The 15,248-nt window shown below is 39.7% G+C and overlaps 1 protein-coding gene across 1 annotated transcript in view; it reads left to right on the top strand.

The window, feature by feature from the left end:
- CPQ (carboxypeptidase Q) overlaps nt 1–15,248 on the top strand; it is a gene marked incomplete at its 3' end in the record, with an annotated part of 373,081 nt that overhangs the window by 293,475 nt on the left and 64,358 nt on the right. Inside the window, exon 6 of the mRNA XM_079722376.1 lies at nt 2,304–2,505. Within this exon, the coding sequence (XP_079578502.1) occupies nt 2,304–2,505 (202 nt within the window). The remainder of the gene's footprint in view (nt 1–2,303; nt 2,506–15,248) is intronic.

Genomic DNA, 15,248 nt, shown 5'->3' on the forward strand with positions numbered 1-15,248 from the left:
ATCTCCTTTATTTACATTATTCTCAACATTCCCATTAACATCCTGGCATTGCACGGTACCATTCACAAACTGTGGGGTGCCCTGCCCCTGGAACATCTGTTCATTTGCCGTTGAAGAGGGTCAAGAAGGCTTTAATGCATATTTTGTTAGGAGCCCTGACAAGTTCAACTCGCACGCCACTTTCACTTTTGGTCTACAAATGTCTTTTCTTTGAAGACCCTCAAAGCTCCATATGTCCAGGCTCATTGTTCAAGCCTGGAAAAGAGCATTTGTCCCAGCCTACAGATGGAGAAGCCAGAGGCCAAGGCGACATGACTTGGGGACAGAGGGAGAGGCCAGTCACTCCCCTCAGCAGCCCTAGCATGTCAGTTGCTGAGTCAGGAATGGAGTCGAGTGGGTCCAGGGCTGTGTCCATCTCACCAGGCTGATGGCCAAACTACTGACTAGCTCTACTTTTAACTAAATTTTATATAGTTAGGAGCAAATTGCCTAATTTTCTTGTTGGAAGGATGGGATCTGCCAGAAATATGGGAATCCTCACATACATTACCCAACTGTTTTTATTTGCAGATATATTATGTTATTTCTTTTCTCATTTTTACAGGGCAGGGAGAGAATTTGGGGCGGGAGGCAGCAGGGCACATAAGGGGACAGGGTTAGGACTGCCAAATTCATGTCAACTTGCTCACCTAGCACCAATGTGCTAGTTGAACGAGCCCTGAATATAAGACATTAATGTAAACATTTTGCATGTTATTAACTCTGATGATGCTACCGCCATGCAGTAGCCACAGCTGAAAGCAGAGGTGGTCCTTTTTATCATTAATGCCTTGGGTCTTTCTCTGATAATCACCATGAAGACAGAAATTCCTTAGAAGTCTGATCATCGTCAACAACAAGAAAATGACATCCCAGGGCCATGAAGTTCAGTCCTATAAATGTTGGCAACGTCCTCCTTTAGAAACGAAGGGTACTGTTCTTGCCCTTGTAACAACAGTACCCTTCCATGGCAATAGTTAGGAAGTCATTGTAAAAGCATATCTGTTTTACAGAAAAAAAAATGTATGCAACCCTGAAATTGTTCTGTTGTAAGTGAAAAATCATTCTAATTCAGAACAAGCATGGCCTACTACTTACTCCCTCCCGTGCTAGTGGTGGCAGGGTGGAGTTTTGGAAAGCACAGAATTTCAGACCCAGCTCTCTCATTTGCCAACTGTGTGACTTTGAGCAAATCACTTGACTTCTCTGATCCTCAGTTCCTTTTCTATAAAACAGCATCAACCATAAAACTGCTCCGTCTACTTTATGGATTATGGAAGAAGATTAAAGGAGATTGTAAATATGAAAGCTCTCTGAAAGCACTGTAAAAATATTATTATTGATTTTTACTAGGTGAATAATGAGGATGACAGCTTGGGAATAACTCAACCGAGGTAGTATATGGTCAGTCTGGAAGAAGTGAATGGGTCCTGGGAAATAGATGGCCAGGCAAGTTTGAAGGACCTTAAACTTGCAAGTCTTAGGGCAGTGTGGCAATTTAGCTGTGCAATCTGGTGAGAGGCTCTTATATTCTAAGCTCTTGCTGTGACCATATTGGCTACATGGAATCACTGTGTGCTTTCTTACCAGACTTTATCTGGAAAAAGTTTACACACTAGTGGCCTGGCAGAGTTGCCAGTGTTTAGATGCTACAGCTGTACCCCAGAGAGAACAGCATTTCATGTGTTGTTCTATTACCTCCCTCCCTGGGGATTCAACAGATGGAACAACAATGGAATCAGAAACCCAAGACACACCTGTCAGTTTGATGCCTTTAAGCCTTCACAGAATTCATAATTAAAATAAGATAGAATATCCATTTAGGGGGAAGAGGTGCAGAGAAATAGGCCCACAGGTTACACCTTTTTTTGTCTAAGCATGGCTAATACTATCCAGAGGTCCCCACCATATAAAAGGAATTGTACCTGGTACAAGGTAGATGCTTAAGAAAATTGGTTGAAAGAATATTATTGCTAGTAGCAATAATTGAGTAATTTTAGTATGGAGTTTTATATTTATTTTCATTGAATTTTAAAAAAACCTTCCAAGTCAACTCAAATTTGGCAGATCCCAAGATGAGTAATTTTGCATCTCAGAACTGTTAGGTAATATGCAGACTGGATCCTAAGTCGAGCAGAGCAACATGTGCTTTGGCAACAACTGGTGAGGAGATAAAGTATTTGATTATTGTTTTTTTTGATAACTTCCAAAGAGAAAGCAGAGAAGCAACAAATATGAACCAAACACTTCTCTCTTTTGTTCAGGCAAATATTTCCAACTACAGCCTCGTGATGGAGTCTGACCTGGGGACCCTCTTACCCTCTGGGCTGCAGTTCACTGGCAGTGACAAGGCCAGGGCCATCGTGGAGGAGGTCATGTGCCTGCTGCAGCCCATCAATATCACACAGGTCTTTAGAGCTGGAGAAGGGACAGACATTAACTTCTGGATCCAAGCTGGAGTACCTGGTAAGAGCAATAGATGAAGTTGGGGTTCTTTACATACAGCTACCAATTTAAAATAAAATTTCTGTTCTAACATGCCGCAGTAGATACTTGTAGGTCATTTAAAATATGGAAACCCTTATCTTTGTCCACAAGGTATAATCTGATGATTTCCAATATTGGGATAATAATACTCCTTTTATTTATTTACCCATCTGTCTTCTCTTTCTGAGGTATAAGTTCCTCACTCCAAGAGATTCTGATTTAATGACTCTGGGATTGTGCCTAGAAATTGTTTTGTTTTTTGTTTTAAACAGGGGTCTGGTAATTGTAGCACAAATGATCTCCTGACCAAAATTTATGTAATAGAGTAGAATGCAATTATTACTACTAATATCCTTCTAGTTCTAGTCCTATGCTGCAGAAAGTTCTCTGACCCAAATAATTCCCTACCCAAATCCATGGTATCTGAAATTTTACCATTACTGATTTATTCTTTGAGGTTGGGTACTTCTTGCTAATCATATTTTCCTAGTGCAGAGACTACTTTAAGAGGTTGGACATAAACTAATTTACCCTGATCAGTGATTCATCAGGTTGATATTTTTAAGACAAGTCCTGGGCAGGGATGAAATTATGTAATAGGAATAGGCCTGGCGCTTACAGGACTAGAAAGGAGAGCAGTCCTAAAGAAGACAAACTTATAGTACTTCACAAATTTGCCCTAGACTGGCCACGAGGAAGGGTTATTGTTGATATTAGACCTCTATGACCTGGGGTTGTTCCCTCAACACCATTATCTCCATAATCAAAAACACTGTTAAAGAATCTATTTGCAAATTATTCTGTACTTGTATTATGCAAACAGGAAGTCCAGCTTTTGAATAGTTTTAAAATTATGGCTTCCAAAACCATTTCTATGGCGACAAAACATTTCACAGGTTTAAAAAAAAAGTCTCTCTAGATCCACCCCACTCCAGCTTTTTTTTTTTTTAGCCTGCAAAATAGACTTTACCAATAGCATACTATATGGATTTAAACTTTTTTAAAAGCTCATTCTTTAGATATTATAGATTAAAGCATATTTTAGATGTTAAGGTTGCTAATAATCTTTCATAACTAAAAAGAGAAGGAGATCTTCTTTATTCTAAGACAAGAAACTAAATTCTCTCCAATGGTTTGTGTATATTTTAACCATATTGTGAAATATCTTTTTTTTTTTAATGTTGAGCCTTCTTTTAATTTATTTATTTTTATTTTTGGCTGTGTTGGGTCTTCGTTTCTGTGCGAGGCTTTCTCTAGTTGTGGCAAACTGGGGCCACTCTTCATCGCGGTGCACGGGCCTCTCACTGTCACGGCCTCTCTTGTTGCAGAGCACAGGCTCCAGAAGCGCAGGCTCAGTAGTTGTGGCTCACGGGCCCAGCTGCTCCGCGGCACGTGGGATCTTCCCAGACCAGGGCTCGAACCCGTGTCCCCTGCATTAGCAGGCAGATTCTCAACCACTGCGCCACCAGGGAAGCCCATATTGTGAAATATCTTAAAACAACATTTCCATTTTCAGTGCCGTGGGTCATCTAGACAGACACGAGACTCTCTACATATACGTTTCTAATCATGATCAAGGTCTAGGGGAAGGGAGTTTGCCCTTTAAGTCCTATAGAACGATTTTGTTTGAATTTTAGATTTTTCCTGACCCTTAACTTTTTCAATAAGAATCTTCCTAACATTTCAGAAAAGCTAAGTAAGTTTGCTGGGGATAGAGGTGAGGAAAAGACTGACGGATTGTGGGTGAATTCGAGTGAAGACCGGGGGCGCTTAAAGGGGGGGTGAGGAACTGAAGCCTGGACCGAAGTAGAACAAAACGTGTGCTGCCTCCTCCCAGCTAGTTTTGCTTCCGTTGCACTGGATCAACAAAAGAGAATCAGCTCCAGCTTTACTCCTTCCATGTAGATACTTCATAAGAATGGTTCTATTTGGAATTAACAAGTTGATTTGATTGTCTTCACAGAGGTAAAGAAGGCTTCCCTTCTTGCCACAGTGCTGTGGGCAATTTGAGCCCCCTTGTGGTTGCTTCAGCATTAATGCGAGTTCTAATTTACTGAACTAGTTGTCAGACACACTGTTAGGCTTTTTGAAGACACTGTCTGTTTGATCTGTACAACAATCCTAAGAGGTAAGTGCAATTATTCCTCTTCTTCAGATGAAGAAACGGACTCAGAGGGACCAAATGACTTGCCCAAGTCTCTCCGGCTCTTAAGTGTAGATGTCACCCTGAGAACAGGCCACTTTGGTTTCAAGGCTGGTGGCCCCTTTCCCACAATATGCAACAACACAGGGGCGTCTGGAATGCTGAGATGGTCTTCCAAATCTATGGCAGTGTCTGAAATGTTTATCTTACTCAGCTCTTGCTTATGCAAAGGATTTCAGTTCATTCCTGCTCCAGAATAATTTACCCCGGGGGAAAGGAGTTTGTTATTGTAAATAATTACTTATTTCTTCTCGCATTCTTTGTTCCACTCCCCTCTCTATCTCTGTAGATCAGGAAGGTTTATATAAACTTGGTAGTTCATTTAGACTGCAACTAATGTTTCCTGGAATTCTTTTTTATTTCGTTTAGAGTATTGTAAGATGGAACCAAATTATTGCTGTTTTCCCCTATTATTATTGAAGCTATCTTTTGATATTTCAAGTTTGGGCTCTTCCTGGAAGAAATAATGGAACTGTTTATAACTCTTGTTACCCATTGAAAATTTCAGGGACTTTAGAAAAAAGATGGAGAACCATAGTTAATCTGAAAAAGAAAATAAAAATATACTAGTTGTCTACTCTGAATTCTTGAAGATATGGTAAGTTACAGTGAGTTAAACCTGAAGATAGGATTCAAGATACTAATGAAGTATGATTTAAATAACTGCTCACCTAACTGTTGAAAAATTAATGAGAAATACTTCCGCACTCCATTCTTCCTTTCTTCTTTCTCTTTTTCTTTCCTATCATCCATTGAACTAATAAATATTTATTGAGCCCTTACCATGTCCTTGGCCTATCAAATTTCTGTAGTCTGATGACTGAGCCCCAATTTTTTTAATGTTTCATGTATACTCAATATCAAAATACTAATTAAGAGCACAGACAGAATTAAAATTCAACATGATTTTCATAAATTATAGAAGCCAAATAGATAAATTTATGAAAGGATCATCTTTGGAGAGGAGATAGGATATCCTTCATCCATCTAGGTGATGTCCATGATGGACAGGATAACTGTCAACATAAGTATAAGGCTTTGGGGGGAAAAGTTAAAAAAATAACAGATGTATTTTCCACATAAACTCTCTGTTCCAGATACCTTTATACTCCAGCCTTCTCCCATTTCTACCCCCTTCCATACGCCTTCCTATTTTCTCCTCCAAATCCTAAATGCTCTTTAAGTCTCACTCCATATTCATTGGTGATCGCAAATCCATCTTTAACGGACCCTGGTGCTGTGTTGCCTTTCTGAATTTCTAAAACGCTTCTGTAGCCCCCAGTCTCTCACTTGAATCACACACAAACATTCTTGGGTTTCTAGGAATTTCCGTGCATCCTGCCTCCTGTACTCAGTGATCAATTCTTTGAGATCAAGGTCAATGTTTTCTACTTCTTTGCCTCCTTTGTAGCTCTTAGTTTTGTTTTTTTTTTTAATATAAATTTTTAAATATAAATTTATTTATTTATTTGTTTGTTTATTTATTTATTTTTGGCTGTGTTGGGTCTTCGTTTCTGTGCGAGGGCTTTTTCTAGCTGTGGCAAGCGGGGGCCGCTCTTCAGCGCGGTGCGCAGGCCTCTCACTCTCGCGACCTCTCTTGTTACGGAGCACAGGTTCCAGACACGCAGGCTCAGTAGTTGTGGCTCACGGGCCTAGTTGCTCCGCGGCATGTGGGATCTTCCCGGACCAGGGCTCGAACCCCTGTCCCCTGCATTGGCAGGCAGATTCTCAACCACTGCGCCACCAGGGAAGCCCCTGTAGCTCTTAGTTTAATTTTGGGAAACATTTAAATTCTTGTAAATCTCACAAGAGAAAAACCAGAAACATAGAAGTAATTGTTTTCCTGACAAGTTTTGGATCCTTCAGCTTAAGATTGTGGAGAAAAGAAAGGATGCTGAGAAAAAAGACACAAAGATAGAAAAAATGACAGATGGAAGAATGACATAAATTAAGGAGGCTAGAGCAATTAGGATTATTTATTTACAGGAGTAAAGACTGAGAGAAGATGCTGAGTAATATTTTCTAGTACATTAGTGCAATAATACACATAGATAATTTACCACGTAAAGGGGCAAAATTCTTGTTCCCTGACTCTGTCAAAGGTAATACAAGAGCATGACTCAAAGGAGTCCAAGAGGGATTTAGGTTTGTCTCTATTGGCCCCAGATAGCAGAGAGGCTTTCAACCTTAAACTTTTGCCTGATCCTCCAATTATAAGCTCCAGGTTAGAATGACAGGAATCTATTTCATTCTGAACATGTCAGTAATAAGATATAATTCATGGTTCTCAGAGGTCCTTAATGCATCCTTCTTGAACACCTTTCTTTAGGAACTCTTCTATAAAATATATTGATAGGGCTTCCCTGGTGGCACAGTGGTTGAGAGTCTGCCTGCCAATGTGGGAGACACGGGTTCGTGCCCTGGTCTGGGAAGATCCCACATGCCGCGGAGCGGCTGGGCCCGTGAGCCATGGCCGCTGGGCCTGCGCGTCCGGAGCCTGTGCTCTGCGACGGGAGAGGCCACAACAGTGAGAGGCCCGCGTACCGCAAAAAAAACACAAACATATATATATATATATAGATAGATAGATAGATAGATACATTAATGTAAAAAATGAGATGCTCTCTTAATGTGACCTGAGGCAGTGAGCCCACCATGATTCCATATCTACCAAAGAGTTCCTTCCTCTGCTTCAGAATCTGAGAGGCAATCTTTTGCTGATGATCTCGGCAAGTGGTAGACAGTGCGTTGGGAAGAATTAGAGTGTGTGTTCTGGCTTCGCAACTTTGAACTTCATGTGCCATCTAAGGCAAATGATGTAAGTTTTCTCAGCCTCACACATTGATTATTAAGCATTCTTATTACTCGTCTGCTGTATGGCACTTGGGAATCAATAGTGGAGAAGATAGACAAGATCTGTACTCTCACAGTCTATACAGACTAGTGAGTGAGACTTGGTTATCTCATATGCAAAATAGGTATGGTCACCACCAAGCCCCACATGCATTCCTCCTCCTTCTCTGTCCCCTCTCTCATTGACTGGCACCACCTTCCAGAAACCACACAATCATCCGGAACATAGAACCAAATACTCTCAAGTCCTGTTTACTCCAAATTCCTCCTATTTTTAAAGTCCATTCCCTTCTCTCTACCCCATAAACCTTGTCTCAGGAGTACTCACTGATTTTCCTATAGCAGCCTCCTACTAACATATCAACCTGCATTCTTAGTTCCCTTCCATCTAACTGGCTCACTGCTTCCAAAGTGAACTTGCTAAATTAAAATTCAGACTATCAGCTCGGTGCTTTGTGACCACCTAGAGGGGTGGGATAGGGAGGGTGGGAGGGAGGGAGACGAAAGAGGGAAGAGATATGGGAACATATGTATATGTATAACTGATTCACTTTGTTATAAAACAGAAACTAACACACCATTGTAAAGCAATTATACTCCAATAAAGATGTAAAAATAAATAAAAATAAATAAAATAAATTTAAAAAAAAAGAAACAAAGAATAAAAGTGAGACTATCAATTGGGATGCTTTTGGCTGCAAAATATCACAGAAGCTGCAACTTAGAACAGTAGTAAGGGGATTTTTAAATATACTTTAAAAAGAGCTCTCGAGTGGATGGTTACAGAATGCTTAATTTAATCATCAAGCACATCAAAGACCTTGGTTCTTTCCATCTTTCCACCGTGCCATCCTCAGCATGTTGACTTCTGCCTTCAGGCTTGTCTCCCCATGGTCCCTAGATGGCTGCAGCTGTTCCAGGCAACAAATTCTCACACATAGTGCAGTAGTGGAAGAGAGAATGTCTATAATGGCCAGTCCTTTTAACAGTAAGACAATCTCATCCAGAAGCTCCAAAGCAGATTTTTCCTCAATTTCATTGGCCATGTTTGCGGCAATGGAGTAGAATTACCAAAATTGGATTATATTGATCAAATTTTACTTCCTGGGTCTAGGGTAGAGCTCAGTCTCCCCTGAAAATGTAGCCTCCTGATGTGTGAGAAAAACTGGGATTCTTTAGGAAGAAGATGACGATTCCCACTGATAAGCAACTAAGAGTAGCGGCATATCTGATCATCTCTCCTCGTTACTTGAAATCCTTCAGTGTCTCCCCATTGTCTTCAGAGTGTCAGGTCTCTGTTTAGCATGGAATTCAAGGTCCTTCTGGTTCCACCCTGGGCTGATGTACAGCCTTGCCTCTCGTGGCTGCCCCACTGGTCTCTATCCATCTCTTACTCATACAAGTTTCATTAATTGAGGTTCCGGTTCACCCTGTGTTCTCAGCTTCCTAGCCATTGGACCTGCCCTGTTCTGTCTTCTTCTCCAGCTAATTCCTACTCATCCATGATTCAGCACCTATTTCTCCTCTCACAAGCCTTCTTTGATCCCCAGCGGTCTGGGTGAGTGAACCTTGAGTATGTTCCCATAACCCTCTGTTTACCTCTCCTCATGGCACTTACCCTTTTAGAATTGTGATTAATTGTGAACTTCTCATAGTTTCCAGCACCTAAGAAGAAGTGCCTGGCCTTTGACAAAATGTCCTGAATCAAATGCTGAATCAGTAATGTCTAGATTTGTAGGAAGAGTTAGATGATGTGAGAGAGGTTTGTAAACTGTAATGCCATAACATAAGTTGTGATTACTTTGGTAATAACTTTGCTTCATTGAGCTGTCCTCTTTTCTTATATATTGAATTGTTTTTAAAATCACATGTTAATTTCTTTCATCTTTTCGTAATAGCTCAGACTCCATAGTGAAGTACCAAATATGCAGATTACTCAGAATTTCCTTCTTGCTTCTTTCTGATACCCTATATGGCATTAAGCAGAACTAAATTAAAACTTTTCACTTCTACATCTCCAAAGGCCTTTCTTTTAAGATTTTCCAAGAAGGGCGAAGGTCAGGACACAAGCAGGAATGTAAAGTAAATTGAAGTTTCAACCTCTGGACCCAGGACTCATATGTTTTCCAGTCACCTGATGGAATAGTACAATATAGTAGTTCTATGTCCCCTGCTGTCCCTAATTAAAAGATGCCGTGAAAAAACTCTGTGCTAGTGATGTTGGAGAGATCGATGCTGCATGGTGAGTAGACCTCACCCCACTGGGAACATGAAAAGGCACTTCCTGGTTTGCGACTATAGCCCTTATTTAAATAGCCTAGCAGTTTCATTCAACCAGCAAGCATGTCTTGAGTGCCTACTGTAAACCAGGCACTCTACACACTGGAGATAGAGCATGAAAAAGACTTAGCAGCTCTCTGCCCTTATAGGGTTTACATTGTAGTGGGGAGTGGGGAGAGGACAGTAGGAGGAGACAAACTATAGCAAAGAAATCAAGAATGGAGAAAAATATTAGAGAGTGATAAGAGTAATGCAGAGTATTACAGCAGGTGGCTGCCTCTCACCTCTAACTCAGGTGAGTCAGAGCTCTTGCTTTAATACTCATCATCTGCTGTATGCTAGATAGGTGTGTATAACATCCACATCAATACCACACTATTGGGAATTGCTCATCAGAACAGCTAATAATAACAGCTAACAGAATAAGCTTCTCATGTTCTTTCCTCTTGCAGTAGACCTGCTGCAGCTCCAGAGAAACCATTAGGTATCTTGACCAAAGCAGGCTGGGCTCATACCCTGTAGTATGACTGACAATGGCCTAGAAGGAGAGGGCATTGTTTCTACCATCGGGCAGTTAGTCATGCACTGCCTTCTGAAGTGTCTTCTGTTGTTGCCCAATCTGTTATTTAAAGCACACACTTTCACTTTAAAGTTAATATACTTTGTATTTTATCTCCTTAACTGTATTGAAAACCAAGAGAATATTTTATTCACCCTTAAATACCCAATACCTATTATTACCTGGAACATAATAGGTATCCAATAAATGTTTACTGAGTAGATGTATTTGATTTTAAGATGAACATACAAAAGAATTAAGTCACAGAAAAAGGAAGTTTTGGTACAGCACCAAGATAAGTAACACATGCAGAAAGCTGTAGGAACTCATAGGGTAGAAGACAGGAAAGGCCTGGAAGAGGTGAACTGAGCTGGAAACTGAAGGATTTGTAGTGTCAGAAGAGACAGAAGGGGCGAGAAGAGCATTTCTGGTGACAGAAGTCATGTGAACAAAGGCAGTTGTCCCCATTGGGGACAGTGGGGAGAGTGACTTCACAGGGCAGAGGAATCCGCTCGGAGAGCAGTGGGTGGTAGGTACAGTTGAGTACCTCTGGGTCAGATGAAGAAGAGACAAATATTTCTGGGGGAAACTCTTGTAGTTGATGCAAAGTCACCGGACATGTCTTCAGGAGAAGATAAGAGCAGGGTTTTAGAAGGGAATCCGTAAAACCCTTGCCAGGGGGTACACTGTCACACTCAAGTAGGAGGCTCAAAGCGGGAAGACCTGGTGTGAAAAGGGAGCTTGAGGAAGTAGCACAGGATTAGAAACAATGACTTTAGAAAATCAGTGGATAGCGCTAAATTACTGCACTATTCTCTGCACTGTAGTGACCAAAAAACACTATGACTTAAATTCCTCTATCTACGATTTCCCATGCCTGCTAATAACGTAGCCTAGAAAAGTTTCACTTCCCTGACTGCCCCTTTCAAGATCTCAGGGTTGGTTCTTCCGGGTTCCCTTTCCTATGCATTTGACTTTCCATCAGTTTCACTTAATACTTTACAGATGCTCTAATTGACTCCTTAGGTAACACTTCATTCAACAGGTAGCCGTATTATATATAAACTATGGAGGATACAAAAGTAAGATATGGCCCCTTTTCTCCAGGAGCTCAATATCGAGGACTGACTGTGATTTGGTTTACTTAATAATCATGAAGGAAGACTTCATCATGGAAAGCCAAATAAAGCTACACTGAAATTTTCTAAGAAAAAAATCTAACATTACTTGAAAACCAGTAGAGTACAAGGAAGTAGGATTTCAGAATATATTTCCTCCTCGTCAGCTATGTGAACTTTGTCTATCCCTACTTTAAGTGATTAGAGCCTGTAAAATTCAGTATGGCCTGGTATATTAGATGCTTTTAAATATGGTATAAAATTTTTATTACAGAAAATTTCAAACATATATAAAAGTGAAGAGAATAGTCTAATGAACTCTCCTATATGCTCATCACTCAGGAATTTTTCATCCTTGGGCAGGCTTACTTCATTTACACCCCAGTCACTCCTCTATGCCAAGATTATTTTGAAGCAAATGCCCAACATCATATCATTTTATATCATCTCCTTTGTAAATATTTTAGTGTATCTCTAAAAGGTAAGGAGATATACATATTGTATATATATTAGGAGGAATAATAATATTATAGTCATATATTATTCCTCCTAAAATATTTTACAATAATCTCTTAATATCATATCCAATATATCGCCAGTTTTCAAATGTTTCCAGTTTCCTTCAAGCTGCATTTTCCTCCACAATTTTCTTGTGTAAAGCAGGATTCCAGTAAGGGCCAAACAATGCAATCGGTGGATGTGGTCGATGTCTCCTAAGTCTCTCCTAATCCATAGGTTCCACCTTCATTTTTCTTCTTTCTGCTGCTTGTTTGGTTTGTTACAGAAACCAAGTAATTTGTTCCATGGGATTTCCTATAGTCTGGATTTAGGTAATTCCTTTTCTATGGAATCATTTAACATGTTCCCACTCTCTTATGTTTCTGTTAATTGGTAGTTAACTCTAGAGGCTTGATCTGATTCAGGTTTGATTGTTTTTTTTTTTTAATTTTCAGGGGCAAGAATACTTCTTAGGTATCAATGTTTATTTCCATTATGAGTGATGTCTAGTTTTCTCTCTTTTTATGATATTAACTGTCATTGAGGATTATTGCCGAGATCTATTATTTCATTGGGAGTTGCAAAATGATAACTTTGATTATTAGTTGAAATAATTCTATAAAAAGAACTCTCCCCCCATTGACTATCTGGTTACTCGGAGGTACTTTTGTGTAAGAAAAGTAGGATATATGTTTCATTCTTTCCCTTTATTTACCTATTTTTAAAATTATTAGTTGATTCCCTAGTACCCTCCAAAGATAACTGATTGGGCTAATTTTTACTATCATAATTTACTAATGGATTTAAAAAATATAGATGTGCTTCATTCTGTTGTAGTAATTATGCTTATTAATGCTCAAAATTGTCCTATTTTTGGCCAATGAGAGCCTCTTTAAACTGGTTCCTGAGTTCTTTTGAAATGCCCCTCTAGTCACTGATAGTGTCCTAGCTTTCTGATGTGACAGTGTTCCAGGCTATCTTGTGTATTTCCTGCCCCAGATGGAATCATCTATTTCTCCAAAGAGCTCCACTTTCTTCTAGTAGGTCACTGTATTTAGAGACCACAGTCTGAACACTAAGTATGCTTATTGCTACTGGGTTGGTCATTGTTTCTAAGTCTTTTTAGCGGATAGAACTAGAATTTCTTTTTCTCTTAAGGAAAAAGATATTGTGGGGACTTCCCTGGTGACACAATGGTTAAGAATCCACCTGCCAATGCAGGGGACATGGGTTCGAGCCCTGGCCTGGGAAGATCCCACATGCCACGGAGCAACTAAGCCCGTGCATCACAACTACTGAGCCTGCGCTCTAGAGCCCGTGAGCCACAACTACTGAGCCCACGTACCACAACTACTGAGCCTGCACTCCAGAGCCCGCGTGCCACAACTACTGAAGCCCGCGTGCCTAGAGCCCGTGTTCTGCAACAAGAGAAGCCACTGCAATGAGAAGCCCACACACCACAACGAAGACCCAACACAGCCAAAAAAAAAAAAAATAATTAATTAATTAATTTTTAAAAAAAGGTATTGTGAATTATATATTTCCAGTTCAGGTTGAGGACTCCAAAGCTGCGCTTTACCTCACTGGTGTCATGTCTGTGTCTCCTTCTTCCTTTGCCAGAAATCCTAGTTCTTAGTGCAACAGCATAACCACTCACTTGCTTTCTCCCACAGCACACACAGTAGTCTCAGAATAACAACACCACACAACCAACAACAGCGTGATTATTGAAAATGGTTTGTTTATTGCAGGTTCTTTTTATGTCTTTAGGATATGTTATATACTCCACTAGAGATGTACACATTTCTGTTAACCTATAATGCAAGTTACCCTGAATGAAATATCATTTCCATCTTTCATATTTTTGTCTTAAAATCTGAAACTACTGATTTCTAAAAGGTTTAAATACTTATTTATAATTTTTCTTTATAAAGCGAGAAAAAGGTTACAGATAAGAATAGTTGTAAGACTTATTAAAATAATTACTTTGGAGTGTCGTAGTTGAATCCTCAACACATACATTGCCAGTTCTTTCTTATTAGATCTGACTCAGACAATTTCATTCGTTCATTCATTCATTCATTCAATATATATCTAGTAAGTACTACATGACATTCAGACAAGGGGAATAAAGAGGGAATTTAATATGTGTTGAGCGTCTTTTGTATGTCAAGTATTATTTTAGCTGCTTTACATACATTATCTTATATAATTTTATAAGAACCTTTTAAAGCATACATTAGTCGTCTGTAACCAATTTTCAGATGAGTCAGTTGGAGCTCAGGGAGTTTCCTTTGTCCAAAGTCACAAAGATATTAAGTGGAAAAGCCAGAATTAACATATAGGCCTGTTTTATTCCAATGTCATATACAAAGTTCACTCTCTATCCTCAAGGAGTTAATGGAGGGTTTAGACACAGGAAGAACAAAGCACAATAGGAGTTCAAGCAAGAGAGGAATTAAAATCATGGGGCATCACAAGAGAGGTGGCATTTCACCTGATTTTCCAGAAAGAATAGAATTTTGTTGGATGGAGAGGGACTGCCTTGCATATGAAAAGATGGCGATACACAAAATTGCATAGGCAAGAAAGTTCAACAGTTTCTTGAAATGATGAGTAGTCTGGTTTGGCCAAAGTTTAGTTTAATATAGGGAAATAGAGCTAAAACTGAAAAGGTCCCTTGGGACCTCAGTTGGACCCTGAATGCGATTCAAAGAATTTGGGACAGCCAGAAACTTTTGAAAGTTCTGAACAGGAGTGAGACATGATGGGGCTCAATCCCAGCCACTGAGTAGGCTCCATCTAACCCACAGCAACCTCCTTTGAGAGACTCAAAACAAAAACCAGCTTCATAGATCTGCACATCTCATGGGTTGGTCTGCATGTCTTCTAGCAATTTCATGCTAAAATTGCACTTTTTTGGATATTTTGCTACTTGACGTTTTGGCAAATTAAACTGTACAGTTGGAGAGGCTCGGAATAGTCCCATAAGATATTGCACTATGATTGGCAGGAGTTGCTGGAGTTCTCAGATATTAACAATGAAGTCTTACTGTAATTGGACATAATCTGCTTGTTAAACCTTCTTTGAGTCAAAGAAGTCTTCAAGTATTGTGACAACTCATCAATTTCTTACAAGAGCTCTACTAAAAATATGCTTATCAATTTAATTACTTTAATAAGCATAGGATTATGGAAACAACAGGAAAAG

Source organism: Hyperoodon ampullatus (genome assembly GCF_949752795.1).
Source record: "Hyperoodon ampullatus genome assembly, chromosome: 17".
NCBI lineage: Eukaryota > Metazoa > Chordata > Mammalia > Artiodactyla > Ziphiidae > Hyperoodon > Hyperoodon ampullatus.